General features: G+C 38.9%; 1 protein-coding gene across 1 annotated transcript in view; it reads right to left on the reverse strand.

Moving 5' to 3' along the window:
* Positions 1 to 27370, reverse strand: part of ADAM22 (ADAM metallopeptidase domain 22) — a 194153-nt gene that overhangs the window by 22875 nt on the left and 143908 nt on the right. Inside the window, exons 16-28 of the mRNA XM_077809423.1 lie at positions 27251 to 27322; positions 26551 to 26643; positions 23167 to 23247; positions 22869 to 22919; positions 22506 to 22569; positions 20174 to 20279; positions 17714 to 17830; positions 17008 to 17176; positions 16008 to 16116; positions 13812 to 13902; positions 12216 to 12233; positions 5862 to 6056; positions 1499 to 1599 (exon numbers count right to left, since the gene is read on the reverse strand). Of these exons, the coding sequence (XP_077665549.1) occupies positions 1499 to 1599; positions 5862 to 6056; positions 12216 to 12233; positions 13812 to 13902; positions 16008 to 16116; positions 17008 to 17176; positions 17714 to 17830; positions 20174 to 20279; positions 22506 to 22569; positions 22869 to 22919; positions 23167 to 23247; positions 26551 to 26643; positions 27251 to 27322 (1267 nt within the window). The remainder of the gene's footprint in view (positions 1 to 1498; positions 1600 to 5861; positions 6057 to 12215; positions 12234 to 13811; positions 13903 to 16007; positions 16117 to 17007; positions 17177 to 17713; positions 17831 to 20173; positions 20280 to 22505; positions 22570 to 22868; positions 22920 to 23166; positions 23248 to 26550; positions 26644 to 27250; positions 27323 to 27370) is intronic.

The raw sequence follows: 27370 nt of genomic DNA on the forward strand, positions 1-27370 counted from the left end.
GATGCAGTCTATGTTTCCAAGCACAGCTGCACTGGCTGGAACGTTTGGCCGTGAAACTTCGCCCATGCGCAGGGAGAGAAATTGTGGTATGGATAGCCAACACAGGAGCAGTTGGGACAAGCCACAATCTGGATTTTAGTAATAATCTAATTCAATAGAATTTAGCCTTGGTGATCAGTGACTGGAATGATCATTTGTCTAAAAAACTTAAGGCCAGGTTTTCAAAGGTAGTTAGCACTTAAAGATGCAGATTGGTGCCTAGTAGGATTTTCAAAAGCACCTAATCACTGAAGTCAATGGGGGTTAGGTACCTAACCTGCTTAGGCACTTTTGAAAATCCCCCAGGTGACTGCCTGCATCTTTAGATGCCTAAATACCTTTAACATCTGGCCCTCAGAGCCTTATTTCCAAAATTTAGCATTTCCTGTTTTGATATGTTTGGCCCTGTTTGCTATGATCAGCTGATTTCAAGCAACAGGGATAAACCTCCAAGGAATTTAGTTCCTTGTTAAACTCTTAAATATACATCTCTTAATCTCTGCCTTTGAAAAGCTGCAGTGGGGCCATTCTGATGCTCTTGTGGGCAATTCAATTAGAGGGTTAAAAATCTTAATTTTTCATACAAAAAGAAAATTGGGAGATGTTTTTCTTCTCTGATATTTATTTTTTTTCATCCAATGTATCACCCCCAGGTATTCTCAAAGATATACCTTTCCAAGGCAAAGTGGCTACAGCCAATGGAGTGGCATGCGTTACAACATATCAAGCCATAGAATCTCGCCCATTCTGCTCAAGTGGCACAAAGGAAGCAGAACTATCTGTATCTTCCCAACTGACTCAGGCCCAGTGCATCTGCATACTAGGCCTTCCCCACCCCCAGACTCTGAGTGGGCATGAGTAAAGATGGGTAGGGGATGTGGTTGAAGCATGTTGTGCTCAGATAATAACTAGCTTGTGGGCAGGTCCTAGGGATCTTTACCAGCTACTAAAGTTTAGAGTATCCCTGAGGCTGCTCTAAACTCTGCAGGAGCTGTGGCCAGCATAAAACCAGCAAGAGACTTGGAGAGCTGTAAATGGCTCACTTGTGGTTCCCCACTGTAGGCACAGGAGAGAATTTGGGCCATTATATCTGTATTAGGGTTCCTCTTAATTGAATATATGCTGCATATATGTTTCAGGTTTGCACTCAAAGGACTGTTTGAAAGTAACAGTTGAATAGTACTGTCTAAAATTGTATTTAAAATTGCAGTTTGGCCCATTGCCACAGACCTGGAATAATTCACCTCTTGGAGTCGAAGGGTCCAGAGCTCCTGCTGTTAGTGATACAGCAAAATGTACTAGTATGTTGTGCTGTTAAATCCAACTCCCAGGTTAAGAACAAAATGTACACAATTTTAGGGAGTCATGTTCCTGTCCATAGAACAATTAAATTGTCAGCATATTGGTAGTGACACCCAGGTGGGTTCTTTCTGTAATCAGCATAAAAGTTCTCCCTTACCTTGCCATGAGTTACTTCTAGGTCTCCCATTTTCACAGATGTCTGAAATATGCTTTGTGTCTGGGATCCTTTCACTCCATGAATGAGATAATCCATTTGACCTGGAATAGGAAGGCTCATCTGTGACTGTTGTTAGGTTACCTTCTCATAATTACATATTGGTTTGATGAGTTAGAAACATTCACAGTTCCAGGGTTGGGTCACAAAACAAAGCCCGAAGGTCTGTCTGCACCGACAGAGTGCACTGTTTTATGGTAAAGCGCTGCAGCTAAGTTTTGCTAGTACTGGCCATTCCTGCAGTGGTTCAGTGTGTTCACATTCACTAGCCTGGGTTCTGTAAACTGGTTCAGGGTGACCACTCATAGCACTTCATCCAACTGTTGCTATCCCAGTGCACTGCAAGCTTCCTAAGGCATCTTTCTAGCTATCTGTTCCTAGCTGTAGCATGCCCTTCCCCCCCTCCCCAGTCATTGATTCCATCCTGACTGAGGAATGCATGCTAAGGCCTCACACAACTGGAGGGAAACATGATGATGGAAGGTGGTTCGGAGGATTCCCCATTACATTTCTTCTCCTACCTCTAGCCCTGGAAGCCCAGGATGATCATGATGAGCACCAACGGACCTAGGTGGGGGTGCTCTAGGAGCTAAAGAGCTCATTCTCAGCTGAATAAACGGGCATGGGTTAGGGCTGTCGATTAATCGCAGTTAACTCGTGCAATTAACTAAAAAAAAATTAATCTCAATTATAAAGTTAAATCACAGTTTTAATTGCACTGTTAAACAATAGAATACCAATTGAAATTTATTAAATATTTTGGATGTTTTTCTACTTTTTCAAATATATTGATTTCAATAACAGCAGAGAATACAAAGTGTATATTATTTTTGATTACAAATGTTTGCACTGTAAAAATGATAAACAAAAAATAGTATTTTTCAGTTCACCTCATACAAGTGCTGTAGTGTAATTTCTTTGTCCTAAAAGTGCAACCTACAAATGTAGATTTTTTTTTGTTACATAAAACTGTTTTGTTTTTGAGTGCAATGTAAAACTTCAGAGCCTACAAGTCCACTCAGTCCTAATTCTTGTTCAGCCAATCGCTCAAACAAACAAGTTTGTTTACATTTACAGGAGATAATGCTGCCCTCTTATTTACAATGTCACCGGAAAGTGAGAACTGGCATTTGCATCACACTTTTGTAGCCGGCATTGCAAGGTATTTACATGCCACATATACTAAACATTCATATGCTCTCACTTTCAGGTGATATTGTAAACAAGAAGCAAGCAGCATTATCTCCTGCAAATGTAAACAAGTTTGTTTGTCTGGGCGATTGGCTGAACAAGTAGGACTGAGTGGACTTGCAGGCACTAAAATTTTACATCGTTTCATTTTTGAATGCAGGGTTTTTTGTACATAAATCTACATTTGTAAGTTCAACTTTCATGATAAAGAGTTTGCAATACAGTACTTATATTAGGTGAATTGAAAAATATGATTTATTTTGTGCAAATATTTGTAATAAAAAACAAATATAAAGCAAGCACTGTACACTTTGTATTCTGTGTTATAAATGAATTCAATATATTTGAAAATGTAGAAAACATCTAAAATATTTAAATAAATGGTATTGTATTATTATTTAACGTGTGATTAATCGCATGATTAATTGTGATTATTTTTTTAATCACTTGACAGCCCTAATACGGATATCTTATTCTTTTTGTGAGCTGGAGATTGCAGTGTGGTCTATATACTCAGAACCTATATGATGAACTAATGTATTTCTTTCTTCTCATGTTTTCCTCTACGATCCAGATATGTGTTTGCTGAGGGCCAGTATCTACAGGGAGAAGATCCTTATAGAAGACTCCCTGCAACACAGCTAGTTCTGCTTCCCACTTCCTTTGCCACATGTGGCGGTGGCAACCCAGGATGATTGTTATGTCTACAAGAGGGGATGGAAGTAGACAAGTGGTACCTGGAGACTCATGGCAAGGTAAAACAGAGATTGTTTGTTTATTTACTTGGGAGAAGCTCAAGTGTATTTGTATATTTTAACTGTATATCTGAATATACTAATGTTCTTCCACCTCTTTGCTCCTTTGGAGGACAAGAATCTGATGGAGACTGCTTAGGTAGTTCCCAGGAGCTCGGGTCACTCACAGGTCACCCTAAGCTATTTATTTATTTATCACACAGATATTTATTGATTCAAGCATATTTCCAGGATTAAATATCTTAAAACTGATACATTCTTGGATAATTTTTCTCCTACTAGTTTCTTTTACAGGTGCGACGGGTGGCCCCCACTTTTTACTGTGCTTCGAGTTCACTGTTTTATACTGGAGTGTTATTATAAAGTTAGCTGTTAATATTTTAATGACATGCTGAATTCTCTTCAACTAACCGTTCATAGTGTTTTCCAGCATCAATGAGACCAAATGAGTAAAGCCTCGGCTGCTCTTTGGTCTGCCCAGAGATGTGGGTATTTGTGGACAGAGTGTCCTGAAGGCAATTTGCCTGATAGGTGGGTATAACATCATGGGGACTGAACTGAAAGGATCAGTTAATACTGGGATTGTTTCAATGCCTTGTTTTCTGTCCACATTAGTAGTATGAAAGAGGCATTACCCAAACTTGCTCAACAGTGGTGCAACAGTACCTGAACTGTTGAAGTAACAACATTCAATTTCTCTGGCATAAACAGACCTTAGCATTGTACAGTAAATAATAAATAAGTGAAAGCAACATGAAAGAAATGGAAGTATGAGACGAAACAAAGGCATATAATGAAGAGAAGAGTTACATAATGTTCAGTTAAAAAAGTTAAACCATTTTTTCTTAACTGGAATGCAAACCTGCTCCACTGCTGAATACAAGACCTATGGAATCTTGCTTTCCCAGGATTTGGTTAGAACCGAGAAACGATTTTGCAACTGAAGACGTTGCATCATTTTAAGATTAACTTTCACTCCCTGGAAGTAAATTATTTATCCCCCCACAAAAATAAAAGCTTTAGCCAAAAAGGGGAGTGTGGTTAGTTAATTACATCTCAAGTACTGTTCCCTTGAAGGATACATTTGTCTTAGTCATGGATTTAAATGGGATACTTTCAAGGAAATGGAATGTGAGGCCTATATAGTATATACAGTTTCACATACTTGCTATGTTCAGCAACTTTAAATGGGCTAAAAATTGAGTGAATTTTATCAATTGCTCATTTATAAATTATCCAAAGGGAGAAGAAATAGGAAGTTTAAAAAAAAATTCAGTTCTCCTATGAGAAGGACTGTATTCCTATTACACACTGCTCCTTGTAAATCATTTTGAAGTGCCAGTTAAAAAGGAGTTTCATAATTAAAGTATCTGATTGCAAAATGATGGCAGAGCATGGTGAGTTTATCAACCACTAATGTACTATGAACATTTTGCAATGAATTTGTCATTTTAAAATGATGTTGATGTCTTTTCTAAGCTATTGGTGCCACAACATACTAGCAAACTCTAAACAAATTAATAATGTATCTTTTTGGATTAGTACTTAACAATGGTACAATCTACTGCTCTGAGGGACTAAGAATAGTCAGCACAAGGTACCCGTGTTTGCAAGATCAAGTCCTAGATTAACACTTGATTGAAAGGTTTCAGAGTAGCAGCCGTGTTAGTCTGTATTCGCAAAAAGAAAAGGAGGACTTGTGGCACCTTAGAGACTAACCAATTTATTTGAGCATAAGCTTTAGTGAGATGCATCTGATGAAGTGAGCTGTAGCTCACAAGGGCTTATGCTCAAATAAATTGGTTAACCTCTAAGGTGCCACAAGTACTCCTTTTCTTTTTACTTGATTGAAAGTTTAGTATATTAGTCTAGAAATAACATTTATATAAACTGTGAGCACCACACTCATTTCTGCAAGTCAGCAAGAATAAAAATGTTTCACTACGTCTACGTCTACTACAACTACAAGGAGTTACCAATGACATTTACAAATAAGGATACAAAAATAACATTCATATTAACTAGTTTATTTTTATAACTCTTATTGAAACATGACAGTATCTCTTTTCTTTGATTACTTGAACATGATATAAAATTCACAGGATTTTTTATTTATTGTTTTGTTTTTGAACCCACCAAGAACACTATAGTCTTCTTGGAAAGCAATTTCCAAGCAGAGAGAGATGCTGAAAATTAGATTATACAAACCTTGGACAGCAATGTAAATTACACTTATTCTCCTTTGATTTTTAATAATCAACAGTTTGGGGTACTTTATGTAGGGGTGACAAAAAATCAGTAATCAAAGAATAAAAGATGCCATTTTTAACATTCCACAAAGAAAGAAGAAGGACTCAAACCTGCTGCAAAACAATGAAATGTTCTGACTAATGGAATAATGTGTGATGGAACAGGTAGAAATCTGAAAATGCGACAGAAAAGCAGACCTCTTCTTAGAACTAGATGCTGAATTTGTGCTGACTCCAGGAGGCATGTCGCTATAAAAAGAGTCGGCCTCTCCAGGCTTTTTTACATAATCTCCCTGTGGTATTTGTCTAAAGCATAATAAACATTTTAAAGTTAGAAAACAAGACATGCACACATAAATATTAGTTTAGGAGAAAGAGGAAGAGATAACACTCTACAGGAGGAAACTGTTATACCACACACAATAAGAATATTAATAAACACCTCAGACTTGAAAGAGAAGTCCTTCATATTTTTGAGAATTCAGAAATGCAAGGTCAGAGGTTTAACTCAGAGAAACCTGCCTTTTAACTGAAAAAATCTGGCTGAGATTTTCAAAAGTCACGAGTTAGTTTTGGATGCCTCAGGTTTTGGATAATCAATTTCGGATGTCTTCAAGAGGCCTAGGTACAGGTGCTGCAGCCTGCAAAGGATAGTCAGCAACTGGGCATATGGCTATTCAAGGCAGAGACTAAAAGGAAGTAGAAGCTGGGTCAAAAGGGCGCTAAGGGAAAGGGTTGTGTGTTCTCCCTTCCTGGCTCGTTAACGCAGGGAAAGCTTCTGGGGAATTAATGCTCAGTGTTTTTCAGTTGCTTTGGTTTTTGTGTTTGAACCAAATGAATGAACAAACCCCAAAGAAAGAGTCTTAAAAGGGCTTGGAACTTTATTTCCATTCCCTAGCTGGTGAAACTGCCAATCAGTCTGCATACCCATTCTCTGAAAATCAGACCACTTTAAGGTGTCTCCAATAAGGACACCCAAAATCACTGTTTAAAAATCTTGACCTTCATCTCAAACAAGGTTCACTTTAAAGCCCTCTAGCGCTCTAGAAGCATAAACTGCAAGTCCAGAATTGTATTTTTAAAGCAAATGTAGTGCTTGTGAAAGGGATTAGGTTGTTTGGTCAAACAGAGAATTAACTATGGCAACTCAATTTTAGTAGGATTTACTCCTGGATCTCCAAGTGGGTTTAAAATGCACATTTTTTTCCCTCTGAAAGACAGATGACAACATGATGCTGACTTCCTTTAATTTGCACTGACTTCCACTTTGCTAAAGGTACTGGTTTGAAGGATTTCATCATCTGCTTGCTTGAATGACAGCTCCTAGTTTCGAGTTATCCCCTGGAGCTGCTGCAGCTTTACAGTTCACTGTGTCGGAAGTTTACACAAGGGGAATTTTGGACTACAGCAGCAGAACTTATTTTTTTCTGAGCTCCTGTGTGCAGGCTGAGGTTTTTTTTAGTACAGTGTTACTTGGCTGCAGTATAGTAAAGTCACTATCTTGAAATATTCATCTGAGCACCTCACTTCAAATGTAAATCATTACTAGGGTGTTCGCTTTAGGCTTAAATTTTAACTTTTAATTCTTTTCCATTTTGTCAACAATCAGTCTCTAAGTATTACTCATGAGATTGCTTGAAGAAGAAGAGTGACAGGAAAGACAAAGACAAGCTGCTAGCCCAGAAGTATTATAGGGTTTATTATATAATCTTTTCACCCTTTTAGATCATGCCTTCTGTTCTATGTTCCTTCTGTCATTCATCCAAGATTTGTTTCTGTTCTGATTAAACAACCTTTTCAATGATCAGAGGGGCAGCTGTGTTAGTCTGGCTCTGGAAAAGCGGCAAAGAGTCTTGTTGCACCTTATAGACTAACAGATGTATTGGAGCATAAGCTTGCGTGGGTGAATACCCACTTTGTCGGATGCATGTATCGTATTCACTCACGAAAGCTTATGCTCCAATTCGTCTGTTAATCTATAAGGTGCCACAGGACTCTGAACCTTTTCAATGTTTGCAATTAGAAGCAAATTATTTGCAAAGAGATTAAAATGTTCCATGTTTCTGAAGCACACCAATTTATCAAAATATATAATCACATCCCACTCAGCCCTTTAACCATGATTTGAGGAAAAAGTTCCAATTTATGAACAACCGATCCCACTTTTCCTCTGATAGTGAATTTATAACCATCGGTTATCACTGTCCTCTGCAGATAATTCTCGCAGGTCAAAAATGTCTCCCTAATTCTAATGGATAACTTGTCTGTTCCTTTAATCATTAGCAGAAGATGCCCAGTTTAATATATATATATATTGACTATATCTGAAAATGTAGAAAACTTCCCAAGGTGTTTGTTTCTGTTTGTCACCATTAATAAAAATGCTCATTAACCAGAAGACTGACTTTCACTTTCACTTCAGTTTTCAGAAATATAGACTGTGTCCTCCTACAGAACTTGACTCTGTTAAGATTTCCTTCACTTCCAGATTTAAATTTCAAAAGCTCCTTATATGTTTAAAATATATGATCATACGCCAAAAGGCTCACAGACGGTAATCTTTTTGGTTCCTTTAATTCCATACTGAGTCTCACTTGTAATCTCAATCTTCATACACCCCAGGAATATTTCAGAGGCAAACTTATTGTGATTTGTGGGTATCGCTATAGAGTTTAATGGTTCTGCAGTCTACTACTTAACAAATTGTCACTCTTTGATCAAACTAACGTTTTTTTCCATATCTTTGTGCATTTCAGGCTATCTCAGTCGATAGAACCATTGACATTTTACTCCTTTCAGTTTTTTACATTTGACTTGTTTCAGTTGCTTTGCTCCATCAAATAGTAATCCTTATGTAACACTGGCATGCAGACTGATGATTTGTTTTCATTTTGGATTAAGAGCTAACACTAACTAATTCCAATGAGGGCTTTCCAGTTGACCCTCTTGTATTTTTTTCATCTACTGAATCCTTGCTTATATATTTTCATAACTATTTCTTCAGATATCAGACTATAGGATTTCCTCTTCCTACATTAATGAGGTTTGGTTCCTAGGCATCACTGGCTGTTTCATCATTTCCAACAAGTCTTTGCTTATACTAGTTTCCATCCTGAACCTTGGAATGGAAACTGCACACAGAATGTGTGTCCACATTTATAGCTTTCCATCTCACTTAATAAACTTCTTGGATGACGGAACCTAAAAGTTCACCAAGAATATATTAAAATTGGTATTTTAGATTCTCTCAATCCTCTCATGCTAATTTTGCACTGGGTTATAGGCTGGGTTTCTTTGATATTTTCAAGATTTAAGTTGCCCTATCCTCTGCCAATGTAGCTGTATCTCCAATCAAATGGCTTTAAGGCCAACTCATTCTGCACATAACAGATATGTAGGGAAAGAGTCAACATGGCTTTTGTACAGGGAAATCATGCCTCAACAGTCTATTAGAATTCTCTGAGGGAGTCAACAAGCATGTGGACAAGGGTCAATATAGCAAAATTGGACTTCCAGAAAGCCATTGACAGAGTCCCTCACCAAAGGCTCTGAAGCAAAGTAAACAGTCGTGGGATAAGAGGAAAGTTCCTTGCATGAATCAGTAACTGGTTAAAAGATTAGAAACAAGGGTAGGAATAAATGATCAGGTTTCATAATAGAGAGAGGTAAATAGCATGGTCCCTCAAGGAGCTGTACTGGGATCTTTGCTGTTCAACATACTCATAAATGATCTGTGAAAGGGGGTGAAAAGTGAGGTAGCAAAATTTGCAGATGATACAAAATTACTCAAGATAGTTAAGTCCAAAGCAGACTGCGAAGAGTTACAAAGGGATCTCACAAAACTGTTTGGGCACCAAAATGGCTGATAAAATTCAGTGTTGATAAATGCAAAGTAATGCACATTGGGAACATTATCCCAACCATACATACATTGAGTCTAAATTAGCTGTTACCACTCAAGAGAGATCTTGAAGTCATTGTTGAAAGTTCTCTGAAAACATCCACTCAATGTGCAGCAGCAATTGTAAAAGCTAACAGAATACTAGGAACCATTAGAAAAGGGAAAGATAATAAAATAGAAAATATTGTAATGATGATGTACAAATCACTGATATGCCCTCACCTTGAATACTGCGTTTCAAAAAAGAAATATTAGAATGGAAGAGGTGCAGAGAAGGGCAAATGATTAGGGATATGGAACAGCTTCCATATGCAGAGAGATTAAGAAGACTGTGACTGTTCATCTTAGAAAAAAGATGACTAAGGGGGGGGATATGATAGAGATCCCTAAACTCGTGAATGGTGTGGAGAAAGTAAGTATTATTTACCCCTTCACATAATGGAAGAACGAGGGTTCATCTGATGAAATTAATAGGTGGCAGGTTTAAAACAAAAATAAGGATGTACTTCATGCAATGCACAATCAACCTGTGGAACTTATGCTGGGGATGTTGTGAAGGCCAAAAGTATAACTGGGTTCAAAAAAGAAATAGCTAAGTTCATGAAGAATAGGTCCATTAATGGCTCTTAGCCAAGATGGTCAGGGATGCAATGCTATGCTCCACATGTTTCTAAACCTTCATGTGCTTGAAGCATCTGGCACTGGCCACTTTCAGAGACAGGATACTGGGCTAGATGGACCACTGGTCTGACCCAGTATGGTCTTTCTTATGTTCTTATGATAAGAGACTCCCACAAACCAGTCTTCCATCATTCCTCTGCTGTACTGATGCAGCTGCGCCGCTGCAGCATGTCTATTGAAGACGCTCTATGGCAATGGGAGAGAGCGCTCCCATCGGCATAATAAAACTACCTCTGCAAGTGACAGAAGCTATGTCAGCGGCAGAAGCTCTCCCACTGACATAGCGCTGTGCACCCTAGCGCATACGTCGGTGTAACTTATGTTGCTCAGAGGAGTGTTTTTTTTCACACCCCTGAGCAACATAAGTTATGCCAACATAGACAGTAGTGTAGACATAACCTAAACAAATCTGCATTTGGCAGGACCTTGCTGCTACACGCCAAGCATTCTAAGTGAGAGAGAGAGAGAGAGAGAGAGAGTACTACAAAGGTAGAGGGCATGGAGTGCAAGTTCAGCAGGTGGCAGCAGCCGATATAGCAGTATCTTGGACCAAGACAGTGTAATAACTGCATTAAACAGCAGGGGATTGGTTGGTGGGGGAAGGCAGAAGAATAATCAGTGAGCAACTCTCTCTTTGGGTCTGATCTTCCACACTGAAGCCTATTTGAGTTTGGCCTTTGACTTGAATGAGTGCAGGATCAGGCCCTTGCAGTTAGGGATAGGAGGGTAGCAGGGTAGGTGGAAGGAAGCACAGTTTGAGGGACGGAGTGGGTTCTTCCTGGAATCAACAGCTGGACCTTGGTTCGTGGGAAGAGTGATTCAATTAGTTTTACATTGCTTATCTGAATCAATGTGAATCTTTGAACAGATCAGCATTTGGTTTAGACAGTGGAGCAGATTGTGTCACATTTTTCCAAACTGGCTCATACGTCCTCACTGCTGATTCTGAACTCATACTAGTTTTACATTGGTGTAACTCCAGTAGAGTTGCTCCTGATTTATATCCGTGTGAACTAGTCCTGGAACTGTATTCTCATCTTGGTATATTCTCATACATATTAACCCATTTTTATCTAAATCCAATTTTATGGATCCTCCTTGTTCTGAAGTGCATTATCCTGAGTTCCAGGTTGTATATAAAACATAACTCAAATATAAACTTGCAGGATATATATGAGACTATTTGAGTTGTAACAGCAACATGGACTTTAACATCTATCTCTGTCATTGAAATTATTTTCTTCAAATTTATCTATGAATTTAATTTAACTAAAATGTATTTAATTTAAAGGTATAACTACAGGAATGAATTTGGTTTGGATAATTTAATGCACATCAGGTTCACATTACTGCTCACTCCTCTTGGACCTCAAGAACATTTTAATCTCTAAAAGCATATTTGGTTTTTGCTCTACTTTTATCTTTAATTATTTTTTTCTATATTTTCCTGTTCTTATTGGATGAAATACTGGCCCCACTTAAGTCCATGGGTGTTGTGCCATTGACCTCAATGGGGCCAGGATTTTAGCCATTGTGTTTTAAGTGTTCACAGCATTTTCAGATATTTCAGGTAAGTACTCCTTTATAAAATCAGAAGATAATTTAAGGCAGTGGTTTCTGATCTTTTTTCATTCGCAGACCCCTAACATTTTCAAATGGAGGTGCGGACCTCTTTGGAAATTTTAGACATAGTCTTTTGACCCCTAGGACCTGCAGACCACAGGCTGAAAACCACTGATTTAAGGAAACATTGAAATATGACAATTCATTATCCATAGGTGCTCTCCACAAAATTCACATCATCACAAAAATGGAAAAAGACAGAAATAATCATCATTTAAAGCCTTCCTAAGGGATGTAGTCACTTTACTTTTATCACATACCTCTGTCTCCGATAGTTTCTTTCCATAGAAAAGAAGAGAAAGAAATAAGAATGAATTACCAATGTGTATATATTAGGGAGAATGTGGCTGTATTCAACAGCATAAACAACAAGTAAATCTAAAAGCAATGTAGGCCAAAGTGAAATTTTGATTCTTGATGATTCCTAAATAAATCACTTTTGGAAAAGAGAACAGATGTATTAGTTCAAAACAAATCTGTAGGTTTATATTCAGATTGGACTGTTAGCGTCTCAGGGATATGCAGTGCAATGTTTTATCAGTATCTGAAACATGCTTATTAAGTCTGGGAACGTTTGGAAACCTTTGTTCTGTTTTTCAATACATATTTCTGTATTACTAGGAAAATTCACTAAATTACTGCCTAATCATACCCCAAAACATGCATTAAGTTTTGAAGCTGTGTTTCAAAGAGGGATTCAGATCTTCAGGTACTGCCAAAATCAGTGGGTGGTAATGCAAAAGTGGCTTAAAGCTGTCCTTTTATTAACCTAATCCTCATAGTATTCTATGCACGCCTTTCTCCTTGCACTGTACAAGAGCAGCTCTCAACTCCCCTAATTTACATGGCACAGGGACCTGAAATTATAAAAATAGCTGGAGTATGTTCATTGTAGCCAGGTTCTCATCCAAGAAAGGGCATAACCTCCTGGCATGTTCTTGCATTCAGATATAGGGCATTCCAAATACTTAAGTCAATTATTTAATCATACTGGCATCATAAGAACATAAGAATGGCCCTACTGGGTCAGACCAAAGGTCCATCTAGCCCAGTAACCGGTCTTCCGACAGTGGCCAGTGCCAGGTGCCCCAGAGGGAATGAACAGAACAGGTAATCATCAAGTGATCCATCCCCTGTCGCTCATTCCCAGCTTCTGGCAAACAGTGGGACTATACAGTATAACTAGGAACAGCACTGGCCCAATATTCTGAATCATTTCGGTATTATCCAAGTAATGGTATTTGAATAGTCGAGCTTGGTTTCCTTTGTCAATATTCCACATAAAGGGGGTTGTAGCCATTCCATTTAAATCCAAATGCTGCTGACTTTTTTCTAAAAGCAGATGCATTAAATCTTAACTTAATATCTGCAAAAACACTAAAATGTTTTGTTTACAGAAGAACTTCAGCACAGAAACAAAACTGAAAAAAAAAGAACATTAATACTGAAAGAAATGGACGTGGCCATTTTGGCCCTGATTCAGCAAAACACTTAGGGCCAGATCCTCAGATAATATAAACTGGATATCAGCTGAGAATCTGAAACTTAATCATGTGCTTCAATCCCATCCCCATTCAACAAACCACTTAAGCACAAGCTCACGTTTGGTATTAAGTTAATGGGAATTATGCATGTCCTTAAACTTAAGCTTGTCCTTAAATGGTTTGCTTACACAGGGGTTATCTTTCTAAATTCCCTTGACCATTAATAGAGATAATTCAGTTTCTATTTGATCAGCCACCCTAAATTTGTATAATTTTCAATATTCTTGCTTTATTACTTCATATTGTAAACAACTATCCACTGAACATATATAAGTATTTTCAAATTTATTAAAAATTGCACATTATACTTACTTGTAACCCCATCCAGTTATTCCTAAAACGAGAGCCAACACTAAAATGGTGCCAGCAATAGCCCCTACTATTATATTTGTACTAACAACACCTGGGGAAAAGTGAAAGACAAAAAACAAAATATACAGAAATTTAAAAATAAAAATATACAAAGCAGTTAAAGCACTGTTCTAGAGATTTGTTTGAGCAATTAGATCTGTGCTGAATAATTTAAAAGCGCTAGAGTCCTGTAAATAGCATTAATATGTTTAACAAGGGACTTTTAAAATTAGAAGCCATTGAATTTTGACCATGTAAAAGAAAATGAATTGAATTAATTGATTTCCAAATCATGTTATAACTTCTGGAAGTAAATTAATCATAAAAAAAATTCAATTAAAAAAATAATACAAAGCCACTAGAAACACCTGCAATGTCTATGGAACCATATGTATGAGTATGTGTGAAAGTATAAGAACATTAATTCTGTGATTAAAACACAAATGTTCAGTCAAATTTGATCATTCAATGGGCTGAACATTCTTAGCTTTCTAAATTTAAATAGGGGGTATCTCATATAATGAAATAGGATCTGTAATAAGATAAAATATCTTTATACCTGTATTGGAGGGGCAGGACAAGAGGACAAAAAGACTTAGAAACTCATTTTAAAATGTTCAACTTAAATTAAAATACAGACATGTTGATACTCTGTATAACCTTTATACAACACGTTGAGGCTCTCTTTATTTGGTATAGAAGATTTCTTGTTCTCAGTTCAGAGATTAAGACTTTCTGTTTCTCATTATGATCATCAAGCTCAGTGCTTCCCTTTCCAAAAGGTGAGGTCCAAATACAAACCTCCAAGTGCCATATAAAGATATAAAAGTTGCCCCATATGCATATTTCTTCAGTTATTTATAAGTAGTGCTTATAAATATGCTGTAAATATGTACAATGAAATCTACATTAAGTGATCTCTCAATGAACAAATAAAAAGTGAGGTGTGAAGGGAGAGTGTCTTTTGATAGCGGCAAATGATAATTTTACTTTAAAAGCTGAAGGGAATCCTACAGGAGATTTAATCATACTTATTATATGATGTCACACATTATTTTCATTATTTATATAATACTTAAAATATAAATACATAATAAAAACAGACTTTTACTATACAAAGGAATATTTGTAGACAAAATATCTATCTGACTGTTACCCTTGACAGAGGGCTTGTTTACATGGGAAAGTTTTACCAGTTATACCAGTATAATTACACTGCTATAGTCAGACTACTATAATTCCCCTTGGGACATTCTCATTCTCAAGTAAGAATGCCTTTTTCAGTGTAGTTTATGTTGCTTAGGAAGGGGTTTAAGCTACACTGAAAAAGTCATTCTTCTTTCAGAATAAGAGTATCCACCTGGGCAGTTATACTGGTGTAGCTATAAAGGTTTAAATTCACATTTCAGCTTTTACCAATATAACTTTCTTCTGTAGACAAGCTCAGAGATTAAATAAAAAATGTGTTTATATAAATCACTTATTAAATCTGAAAGTGTACGTTCTGTCACGTGTGCACATATTATGCACAGATATTATATGTTTAGATGATGTGCATGTATGCAACAAGAGGCCATGTTTTGAACATTTGGCCCTGGAGAATAAGACAAAAATATAAGCAGTGCTGCCCCTTTTATCTGATAATGGGTGTGTGGGGGGGGTGCGGGTACTAGTAAAATTCTGCTAATCTTAACCAGGAATAATTCTGTTTATTTTAATAGGTTCATTCACATGAGTGAGGCAAGCAAGATGCACCTGGATTCACTTCTAGAACCCACATGGCACTCTTATGAATTCTACAGCAGTCAAGTTGTGCAGATCCAGTTGTAGGATTGAGCCATTTTTAGACCATTTGTTTTGCTTTGTTTTTTTAAAGAGAGAGATCAGGCTATCTAGGACAGTGCTACTCAAAGTGGTGGTCCGCGGACCGGTGCTGGTCCGCGAGCCATCGGCTGCCAGTCTGAGCACACATTGGAAAAAAAAATTGCCGGTGCCCCACATCAGATAGCTTGAGAAGCACTGGTCTAGGATATTGCTATATGCTAAGTGAAGGAGTAGCTGATCTAGCTTTGCTTGCTGGACCTTCCCCCAAACCAAAGACTAGCCTCTACAATTGTCATTAATTAAAGTATTACCACAAATATATGCATTACACACCTTTGCCTGCCATTTCTTTATCAAAAATTGAAGCATCTTTGTAAGCGGTGCTGCAGTCATCTCCTACCCAGAATCGATCACAGACACACTTGATTTCATTGCTGCAAACCTGCAGTTCAAAACGTAACCCAGAATAAAAATCACAAAATGAAATTTTTTCTCCATTATTTAGAATATGAGTTAGGTAGAGATGTGTGGAACTGGTAAAAAATTGCCTGCAAAGTTCGGTACAATATTTTTGTTGTTTCATTTTGGGAGACTATGTCCCTCAGATTTCAGTTTTCTTTTAAAATAGATTAAATTGATAATTTCACATCAAAAACTGAGTTTCAGCACAGTAGAAATAGGAGTTATCAAGGAGTATGTTATGGCTCCCTTGGGGCAGGGCAGGTTTGAGCAGTCTGGGGATCGCTTTAAACTATGACAGGGACCAAGGGACTCTATGCCATCTTGGAATAGCCGGAACTCAGGGCACTCCAGCAACTCCAGTCTCTAGCCCAGCACAGGAACCAAATTCAGTAGCTGTGAACTGGCCAAGAACTCCCCACTCTGGGGGAATTCTCTTCTGATAAGATCCAGCTGTTTTATGGACCTTTTGTGCAATACAAAGGGTCCAGAATATGACAATCGAAACTGGACCTATATATTTTAAAGTTTCCCAGAGCATGGTATTAAGTCCTTTAAATTCATATGACGAAAGATGAAGCAAGTTGGAAGAAGTGATGAAAATGAAGTAATTTATATAACTTTTGTAATAATAGTATGTATACTGACTGTAATAGATAGCTCAGACTGCCTTGACTCTGATGTATTCACCACCTTTATAATTTACACACAATCTTTAAAAGCGTATCTAGAAAATTAACTTGTATTAACTTGTAACAATTCAGGTTACTTTAATAAAAATTATTTACCTTGTAACATAAATGCATAAACTTGGAAGCATTCAATAAAGGCAGCAGAAATGTGAAAGTCAAGACTAAAAAACATGAAAACATACTCCATGTCCTGAACAAATTTTGTCATCTGTAGTGCCTGGGCAGATGCTGAAGTTGAAGGAATCAGTGGGGAGACATCTGCGCTCAAAACACATCATCTCTGGGCCACATGGTGTTCCATCCTCAACGTAGCCTAGGTCTGTCTCTTCATCTAGCTTAACATGTCCACCACTACAAAACAAACAAAGAGCCACAATAAATTTGTGCACTGCTTTCGACATAAGACTGTTCAATACACTGGATTCTTGGGTGGCACATTCATTTTTGTTTGTGTCATTTTAATGTGCAGAAACTAGGCAGAATCCATAAAAAATATTGGGGAGGATATGGGTTTTTTGTCAGCGGCCCTAATAAAAAACAAAGATACTATATTTCTACCGTAGACATGCTGCCCAAAAAAACCCTTTAAAATACTCAGATTAAACATACATAACTTCTGGAAGCTGATATTCTCTATTTAGCCATAGAATAAATGCAGGAAAAAGCAAGGCAAGCTTCCCCAAAATGGCATTATAATGTGCCTCAATCCAAATCTGGAAGGAGCAATGGCAGGGGTCAGACTGAAATTCAATTTACATCAGTTTTTGTTTTGTTTTTAATGACAGCAGTTGCTTCTCACTTAGGAAGGAGTTTGCTGACATTTCCATAGCAGAGGAATTTGGAGGGCAATATCATCTCTGTTCTATTTTATAGGGTTTTAAGAATTACCTGCAGTTGTAGGATTTCCCCAGCTGTATGATTGAAGATGTGATTTCACCATCAAGTTCTCCAAGTCTTGGGACATTAGAGATATTGGAACACAGAAGATAACCACATAGCACATCCCTGTTTTGAGGGGTTAAATAGACATTCACTCAGAAAAAGAATCCAATAAAAATAGTTTACACTTATATAAAAAAAAGGTCTTTTGTTTTTTCACATGTGCTCGTAACTGGTACACAGCCCATCAGAATGGCAGACCACCACTTATTTCTCCCTCACTTATGTTAAGTGCTCAAGTCCAATATCACAGACAAAAGGGACCATAATTCTCTATGTTCCCATCCTCAAGAAAATTTTCTCTGCTTATCTGCCTTACATATTTTCCTGTTATCTTTCTTTGCTATTGCAAATACCTCAGTGGCCAGACTCTTTGAGCCTGAGGTCTTGTCTACACATAAAAGTTTTATCATTTTAACTATACCAGTACAATCCCCCTAATGTGGATGCGGTTATCCTGGTATAAAACTGCTTATACTGATATAGCTATTCCCATACAGGAAGGGGAATAACCTAGACCACTATAATACATCTTTATACCAGTGTAACTGTGGGCTTGGCTATGCTTACATTTTATAGCGCTCTAACTTGCTGGCTCAGGGTGTGAAAAATCACCCCCCCTGAGTGCAGCAAGTCAGAGCGCTTTAAAGCGGTAGTGTAAACAGGCTCCGAGCACTGGGAGCTGCACTCCCAGCACTGGGAGCTATTTCCCTCGTGGAGGTGGATTACCAGGAGTGAGAGAGCTCTCTCCCAGCGCTCGCGGGCGACCACACTCGCACTTCAAAGTGCTGCCGTGGGAGCGCTCACGTGACAGTGCTTTGAAGTTTCCAGTGTAGCCATGCCCTGTGTCCACCTTAAGGGTCGTACCAGTATAACTATTTTGGTTTTAAAAAAATCACCTCCTACCTGAAATATTTATACTGGTACATGTCTGATTTTTCACTTTCTTGCATCTGAGCTGTCATTTACACCTAATTAGCACAGGTTTAAACAATTACCTAAAGTGCAAGGCAGTGGAGAATTACCTCATGAACTGGCATGCCACCCCTTGAGCCTCACCTAAGGCCACATTAGGAAAAGAGGCTTTTTATAAAAGGATTTTAATTGTTGTTTCAAAATGTGTTAGCCCCCAGTGTACACAAGTTTCAGGCCTAGGCTCTCCGAAGCAACACTGATTTCTGCCAGAGACGTCCAGAATCTATGCATTTCTTCACAAACAAGACACAGCAGTATTTACTTCAAATATTTGTGAGAGCTGGTAAAAAAATGTATGATACTGTACACAAATCTTCCAATCACCATTTTCTCTACTTGAGGATTTTATTTGTAGGAGAGAGGAATGTGGACTCAGACCCAAGCTTTCCCAAAGTTCTGGTGGTAGATGGATCCAAATTTCTGTTGTGAGATTATCTCTACTAGGTACTGTCTCTCTGGCGTCCATGATTTGGGTCTTCATTTCAAAAACATTTATACTCCATACAGTGGGCCTGATTCTCCACTGCCTTGCACTTTGAGAAGTCATTTGTACCTGTGCAAAGTGGGTGCATAAGTTACAAAATCAGAATGGTGGCATTTTACACCAGGTTTTCACAGATGTAAATGACTTCTCAAAGTGCCAGGCCGTGGAGAATCAGGCCCAGCCTTGCATTTAGGGTCTGACTACACTGCAGCTGGGAGGTGTGATTTCCAGAGTGGGTACACAGATTCATGCCAGCTCGGTTCAAGCTAGCACATTAAAAATAGCAGCCTGGACATTGCAGCACACGCAGCAGCTTGGGCGAGCCACCCCAACTCAGACCCAGGTGATTGGGCAGGCTTGGACTCAGGCAGCTAGCCCAAGCTGCCACTGGTGCTGCTATGTCCACAATGCAATCTTTAGTGTGCTAGTGCGAATGTCTACCCACAATGGGAATCACAACTCCCAGCTGCAGTGCAGACATACTCTTCGAGCAAAGCGAAGGAGTGATATTATGTACTGCCTTTCAGAGCCTTGGAGCAATGAGGAGACAGGTAGTGACTTTAAGCCACCTTAACACCTCCTGGATTCTGGGTTGCTGTGATGGACAAAGTGGCCCTGGCATAAATTTGGCTGATCTGAGAGCTGTTCTGATACAGAATCCCCCTCCGCCTTTTACTGGACTGCTCCACAGTCTGTTGCAGATGACAATCCATGAAGCTGGTGCAGACTATGGGGACTCTCCTCCAACCCCTGGCCCCATTCCTGACACCCTAAACTGGGGCTTGAGTTGTAGGTGGTCCTTAGAAGACAGCTGTCTTCTTTCAGTTCCTGTGCCAGGAGAATTCTCCCCCAGCCAGATCCAGGGCTTTTAGAGTCTGTTTATGACAGGTGAAGGGTTGGACCGGGGCAAGAATCTCACACAAGCTGCTTTCCAGAGTAGATGAACTTACTGTTTGTTGCACTGTATCCAAGTGTCCTTGCCCCTTCCACAGTTACCTTTCTCAGTCCCTTCAATATTCAATTTCTCATAGCAGTATCTGTCAGCAGCTGTCACTTCTAAAAACAGAAACAATTTTCTTCTAATAAGAATATGCACATTTTTAAAAGCCTGATGCAAATTTGATGTTAGAAATCAGGTTGTAGATCAAATAAATCAAAAATTATCTTCTACTTTATTCCAGGGATATTGGCTCTAATTATCTCTCCAAGGATTTCTTTATTCCAGACCTTGTTTACAAGTAAAGACCAGTTTTCAAGGAAAAATGTTTTTGATTATGGCCAGTTTGAGGCTCTAAAGAGTTTGGGGAAAAATCTTGAGTTATAACAGCACTAGGTTATAAAACCAAATACTTGCCAGGAACCCTGGATCTCTCTACTTATCTTAAATGAGGGAAGAACCAGTTCAGACAATAATAACACCAAAACCTTATCTTAAGACTCAAATCTAGTTTTTAAAAAATTACAGCTAATTTCTCATCCTTTCCTCCATTATTTTTCCTTTTAATGTATTTCCAGGTTCTATCAGGGACCAGTAGCATAAGTGCCTGAAATATAACACAAGCTATTCTCCTTTGATCTGTCTCAAGCAGTAGGAGGTACTAGATAGCTTATGACATGGCTGCTCTCATGAGACTTCCAATTATTATTCCCAATTATTCAGACTCAACACGTTCTTTGGATAAGCTTTATAAAAGCATCTGAACTTTCCGAGTAAGAATCTAAACCAAACGTAAACTCTGAACTCATGGTTTGCCCATAACAATTTATATTGTTTTTCTTCATCTCCAAAGAAAGCTGAAGCTCTGGCAGAAATCGTTTAGCTTCTGCCAGTACCAAGAGTGACAGAGTCAATGCTGAACTAGCTGAGACAGTCAATGCGAAGGCACCCTCCATTTGTACTAGAACAGCAAGCTAGGAGATAAGAGCAGAGTGAATATCTTTGAAGAAGACATAGCAGGCATAGCAAGTGCTGGTCTGTGACTGACCTGCTGCTGAAGACATTTCCCACAACATTTATTATTAGTAGTAGTATTGGTTTTGCAGTAGTGCCTAGAAGTGCCTCATGCACCAGGACCCTGTTGTGCTAGGTGCTGTACAAACACCTAACACCTAGACAGTCCCTGCCCCAAAGAGCTAACAGTCTAAGGCTATGTCTATACTACCACTTATGTCGGAAAAACTTACGTTGCTCAAGGGTATGAAAAAACCACACCATAAGCAACACAGATAGAAGTGCCGGTGTGGACAGTGCTATGTCGGCAGGAGAGCTTCTCCTGCTGACATAGCTACTACTGCTCGTTGGGGGTGGGGGTTAATTATGTTGACGGGAGAGCTCTCTCCCATCAGCATAGAGCAGCTACACGAGAGATGTTACAGCAGCGCAGCTGCCTTGGTACAGCTGTGCTGCTCTAAGCTCTCTAGTGTCAACGTAGCCTCAGTTGAATCTTATTTTCTACACGTTGTCGTGTTCAACACACAAAGTTGCATCAGTTTAACTAAACGTGTGATTTCAAACAAATGTTGTTAAACTGGTGGGTGCAGCTCTGTGTGCAGAGACTCTTCTATTGGTATTTCAGGTGCCAGGGTTAAACCCACACAAAATTCCACACATTTAAATAAACTGATATGCACTAAATCAGACAAGAACGAAGACCTCTGGCAACCATTTATTTTTTCTAGCCATGGTTTCAAACATGTTTCTAACTGCTAACTAAATAAAGTACACCAATCAGTGTGAAGAAACTGATCACCATGGCAACCTAGGGAGGTCCTGGGCTTGTTCCAAGCTCCAAGGGCCAACAGGGACCGGGAGCACAGCAGAAGCAATTGCTCAGTCCCTTGAGAGAAGAAATTCTTGAGTGACCTTCTCTGACTAATGCATGGATCACCAGTGATGGTCTTTGAAGAGTCTCAAACCAAGCACTCTGTTGGCTGGAGACATGGTTGCTATGCTGAAGGGTCTTCAATAGCCAGGGACAGAAGTAAAGTGAGGGAATGAAGATAGAGGATCACAGAGCAACTGCCCACTCCTTTTCATAAAAATGTAAAGAATTATACTAAAAGTGGGTCCAGGCAAAAAAACAAGAACTAAAGAGCAAAGTTTGCAAGTTTCCTCTTTTACATATGGAACCCGGTCTCATGTTGAGTACATATCATGGCACACAGTCCCAGCGAAATTCTGACTGATTTTAATGATTCCAGGTAGGTGTATGTCTGCAAGATATTTGAATTTTTAGGGCTATAGCAATGAAAGTCAACTTAGAAACAATAATGTTTACTTACTTTCACCCCAGATGTATTTACACTGCCGATCCCTGGTTTTACATCTTCCTCCAAAACAAATACCCTAAAGAGATTGAAGAGACACAAAACAACCTTTTTTCACATTTTCACAACTGGGTCAAATACACTTTCAAATCAGGTAAATTACTGTTATTCAGTTTATTTTGCATGTAATGGAAAGACTAATTAACAGGTAATGTGGTTGTACTTTCTAACTGAAAATACTTTGTGAGCCTAGATCCAAATCTCTTTGAAGTTAGTGGAAAGACTCCTACTGACTTCAAAGGTCTCAGATCAGAACCTATAGGAATATGTTTTCCCATCTATAAAAATAATAAAAATATAAATCCAAATTATAATTACCTGTTTGTTATCACATGAATACCCATCCATTTTGTGACTATTGGGAGAACACTATAGAAAGAGAAAACAAGCACTTGATAATACAGATAGTGAGCGGGCTATAAAAACAATTTATAAATCTAAGGCAATTAGTGGCATTTCAAAATTTCTTTCACTATCACTTTCCCCCTTAAACTTAAAGTAATTTTTATACAACATTTAAACAACTTACGATACTACTACAATAACTCTCATACTGACTGAGATTGTGCATGTGTTACACTTGTTCACTTTTTGTGAAAGAATTTTAAAATATTACCTGGCTGGAGTTTCCTGTGCAGTTTTCTGGAATATCACAATCGTTTACCGCATCTCGGCACACAACCCCTTTCGATTCAAACTAAAACAAGTTTGAAAAATCGCTTTCTTAGTATCTCTATAACCAGCTTTTTCATGCAATAATCATTTCAACAGTTTTAACCAGAATCAAAGGAAGGGAAATTTTCAACTTTGGGAAGCTATTTTGACTCAGTTTAGATTCCACGCATGTCACGAGGATTAAGAAAACCATCACCTTATATTTTCAGTTACAAGTGTAAGGGCCAAATTTTGCTCTCACTTCTATCTCACCTAAGATACTTGCATGTCTCCCATCACTGTAGTCCCTGAGGATCTCACAGTCTTTAATGTTTATCCTCACAACACCTCTATGAGGTAGAAAAATGCTTTTACCTCCATTTTACAGAGAGGGAACTGAGGCACAGTGAGACTAACGACTTGCCCAAAGTAAATGACTTGCCCAAGGATGTCTGTGGAGGAAGAGAATTGAAACTGAGCCTCCTGAGCCTGCAGCTAGCACCTAACTACTGGATCATGCTTCTTTTCTTTTATAATTTTCACTTCTGCCAGCACAGCTACCCCAGGTCATTAGTAAGAGATCACTGGGTCACTTTCATCTATGTAACTCCATTATATCAGTGTAAATCAGGGTAGAAATTGGCCATAAACATTGTTGGATTCCACATCATTTTATACCCACTTCTAAAGTATCCATACATTTAAGGATGAGAAAGTTAGTAATGACAGAATGTATGGTGTTTAATTTCTGAATAAACATTTTATACCATTGCCAAAAGCCTCATGACCTGATGAAATGGCAAAATATCCCACAAGTGGGGACTGTCAGTGCTGTGCACCCTGTTTACCAATGAAGCATCACTACTTCCTTCTCAGTCGCATCACCAGTTACGGACATGCCGCAGGTCCACTTCAGAGCCCTCAGTTTTTCCTGACTGGGTCTGTTAATCTGCACACCCCAGTTCACTTTTTTCATTTGTGCTCTCTTTCTGAGCACGGATTTTGTATAAGATTTGACATGCTACTGTTCTAGGTCCTCAGCCGGTGTAATCAGTGTAGTTTCATTGACTTAAGTAGAGCTAAATTGATTAACATCAGTGGAAACTTTTTTCTGACACCTGGCTTAGTTTTTTTCTCCCCTGCCAGCTGTGGAAAAAAATAGGTAAGATAGACAGATAGGGTAACATTTTCAAAAAGTGCCTCAGTGATTTAGGAGCCTAAGGGCTTGTGTACACATGCAGTTGTTCCTGATTAACTCCACATGTGGACACACTTATTCCAGAATAAGAGTGCCTGTTACAGGGTGACTGGCCCTTTCAAAGGGAGTGAGGACCAGCGCATCGGTGACCTGCTGCTCAATTAGGCTTAAGAGAAGGCAACTGGGCCTTATAATGGGCACCTCTGACAGAAAACAGGGAGGAGAAAAGAAAGATGCTGAGCCTGGTAAGAGAAACCCAGGTCCTGGGCTAGACAAGAAGTTGATCTCCAGAAAAGATCCCTGATAAGGCACCATCTGGGGAAGGGTGGCAGGATTCATAATATGCTTAGAGAAGCTTATCTCCTGAGGGAGAGCCTGAAGAGATATCACCTGGCAAGGGGCTGGCAGGATGTTTAACCATTGACCACTGTGGTTGAAGAAGAGGAGCCCCTAGGAATGGGTGAACTGGAAGAATTGCAAAGGGAAGGAAAAATAGCTGGTTTTGGACAATAGGGTTTTAGAACAAGGTGAATCCTCCTGTTTGTGGATGTGGGGGTGACAGTGTTAAGGTGACAGTGTTAAGGTGACATAAAGAAGTCCAGGTTGGGCATAAACACAGATAATCCTAGTGTACTTATTATATGGAAGCCCTAACTTGTGGGGAAACTGAGGCAAGGGTGCTACAGAGTCACGCTTGGCCAGCAGGGGGTGCTATAGGGCAGGCATACTCTTTTACATTACCTTGCTCCTGTTTAGTTTAACCCACTTTCACAACTCTATTTGGCAGACAGCCCTTAGTTCCATTTTCTAAAGTGATTTAGGCATTTGGGAGCCTAAGTCTTACTGAAAGTCAATGGGACTTGGCTGCTAAGTCATTTAGGTGCTTTTGAAAATTTTACTCATAGACATCTTCTGGGTTTTTTAAAATTGCATTTTAAAAAAATGTGCTTAGAAAAATGAGGTCTCTTACAGCATAATTTGCACCTTTTTTGCATTTAATGATGAGTCCAAAGTCAAGGCAGAATGTGGCACTGAGCTGTTACTAACATTTCCCCTATAGGAGTCAGACACATCAATGCACATTGATTAAGATGATAATATCACATATAAGTACATTGCATAGATAACATTATTATTTATTGGATGAGCAGCGTCCTTTATTAGAACAGTGTCCTCAGCTTGAAGACAAAAGGTGAAAATCAGAAGTGTGTTTAGCTGAACAGACACTTGACCTACTCCTGCCTATTGATTGATTGATGAGTCTAAGGCTGTCTACATTAAACCTCTACAGTAGCACAGCTGTACCTCTGTAGTTCTTCAGTGCAGACACTCACTAAAGTGATGGGAGGGGTTCTTAATCCACCTTCCTGAGAGGCAGTAACTAGGTTAACGGAAGAAGCCCGAGAGCTGTCTACATCAGGGGGTAGGCCAGCTTAACTACATTGCCCGGGAGGGGGGGTTCACTCCCCTGAGTGACATAGCTGGGACGACCTGACTTTTTAGTACAGACCAGGCGTTAGGAGAGTTTAAGCTTGTGTAACTTACATAGGGCCTGATCCAAAGCCCAATAAATTAAATAAAAAGACTTGCATTGTATTAAATGGGCTCTGGATCAAGTCCCATGTTAAGGAGCCAGGGGGAGGTGTAAGTTAAAGTAACAGCAGGCCTCCTTTAACTTACACATCCTCACGCCTTACTGCTAGTTGCTCTTCTTACTACACTCTTCTTTGTAACCCTCTGTTCTATAAGTTTCCACAACAGAGACTCTCTCTGATTCAGAGAGGCAAATTCAGAGGTGATGTGTAAGTGATATGGTGCATGCATCTGAACATGTAAGTCCAAAGGAGTCCAGAAGGAGTCCAAATTGATTTGGACTGGTTTGGGGTTGGAAGAAGGTGTCAATTAGTCTAGACTTAAACTCACCTCTGAATTTGGCCCACACTCCCTGCCCCAAGTATCTTATAATCTAAAAGACAAAGATCAGAGTTAGATTAACCAGCTTTTGATGAGTTTTAAGAGTCAAACTTTCAGAAAGGGAGGTCCAAGGTCTGAGAGCAAAAATGCATGTGCAATTGTGCCTATAATCACCTAAACTCACTAACTCCCCATAAATGACAGCATAAGTCACTTTAAATGCATTGTACTTACCTGACACTTTCTACAGCAAAGCCCATTGCTGCACTCTGAGCCTGCAGTCAGGGTGCATGTATGACAGCAATCTCCTCCTTCAATGGCACACTCCTGGGGAAGAGACACACGTGTGAAATGTTACAGAGAAAAGCCTATTTCTCCAAAAGCTCCATTACTGCTACCAGGTGCTTTTAAACTCAAGTAGATTTTAACCAGGCTCAGTATGAAGCTGAATATATACTATATGCATGCCACTAAAACATCAGGATTTCGACATAGTAGAGTCTGAGATGCCACAGTTTCCCCTGTATATAAAACAGGACACAATTGTAATAACTGTGTGGTATCTGTTGTCAAATGCTGACAATTTTAATGGTGACCACTATAAACTCTTGATATACTAATACCACTTTCCAAATATTAAAAAATAATCTTTCAGGGCCTGATTTTGCAGCCTTAATTATGATTATTATTTAACATTTTATATATATATATATGTATGTATGTGTATATATATATAAAAACCAAAAACCACCACCACGCTGGGTCCATTGCAGTAGGCACCATATAAACACATAATCAATGACAGCTCCTGCCCCAAAGATCTTACACTCTGTGTGCATCCCTCTCATTAACGTTAGTGGAAATTGTGGGTGTCAGTGACTCCTGGATTAATACCCGAGCCTGTAGTTATTGATCCAAAATATGTTGTACTTACTGCAGTAGTACCACAGTCACACTCTTCTCCATCTTCGACAAAACCATTGCCGCATTCTGGAGGATCTAGAAGCTGCAGTGCAAAAATTAAGAAAAACAAAACGCTACAAATCTTTCCCAA

Source organism: Eretmochelys imbricata, chromosome 2 (assembly GCF_965152235.1).
Source record: "Eretmochelys imbricata isolate rEreImb1 chromosome 2, rEreImb1.hap1, whole genome shotgun sequence".
In the NCBI taxonomy this organism is placed as follows: domain Eukaryota; kingdom Metazoa; phylum Chordata; order Testudines; family Cheloniidae; genus Eretmochelys; species Eretmochelys imbricata.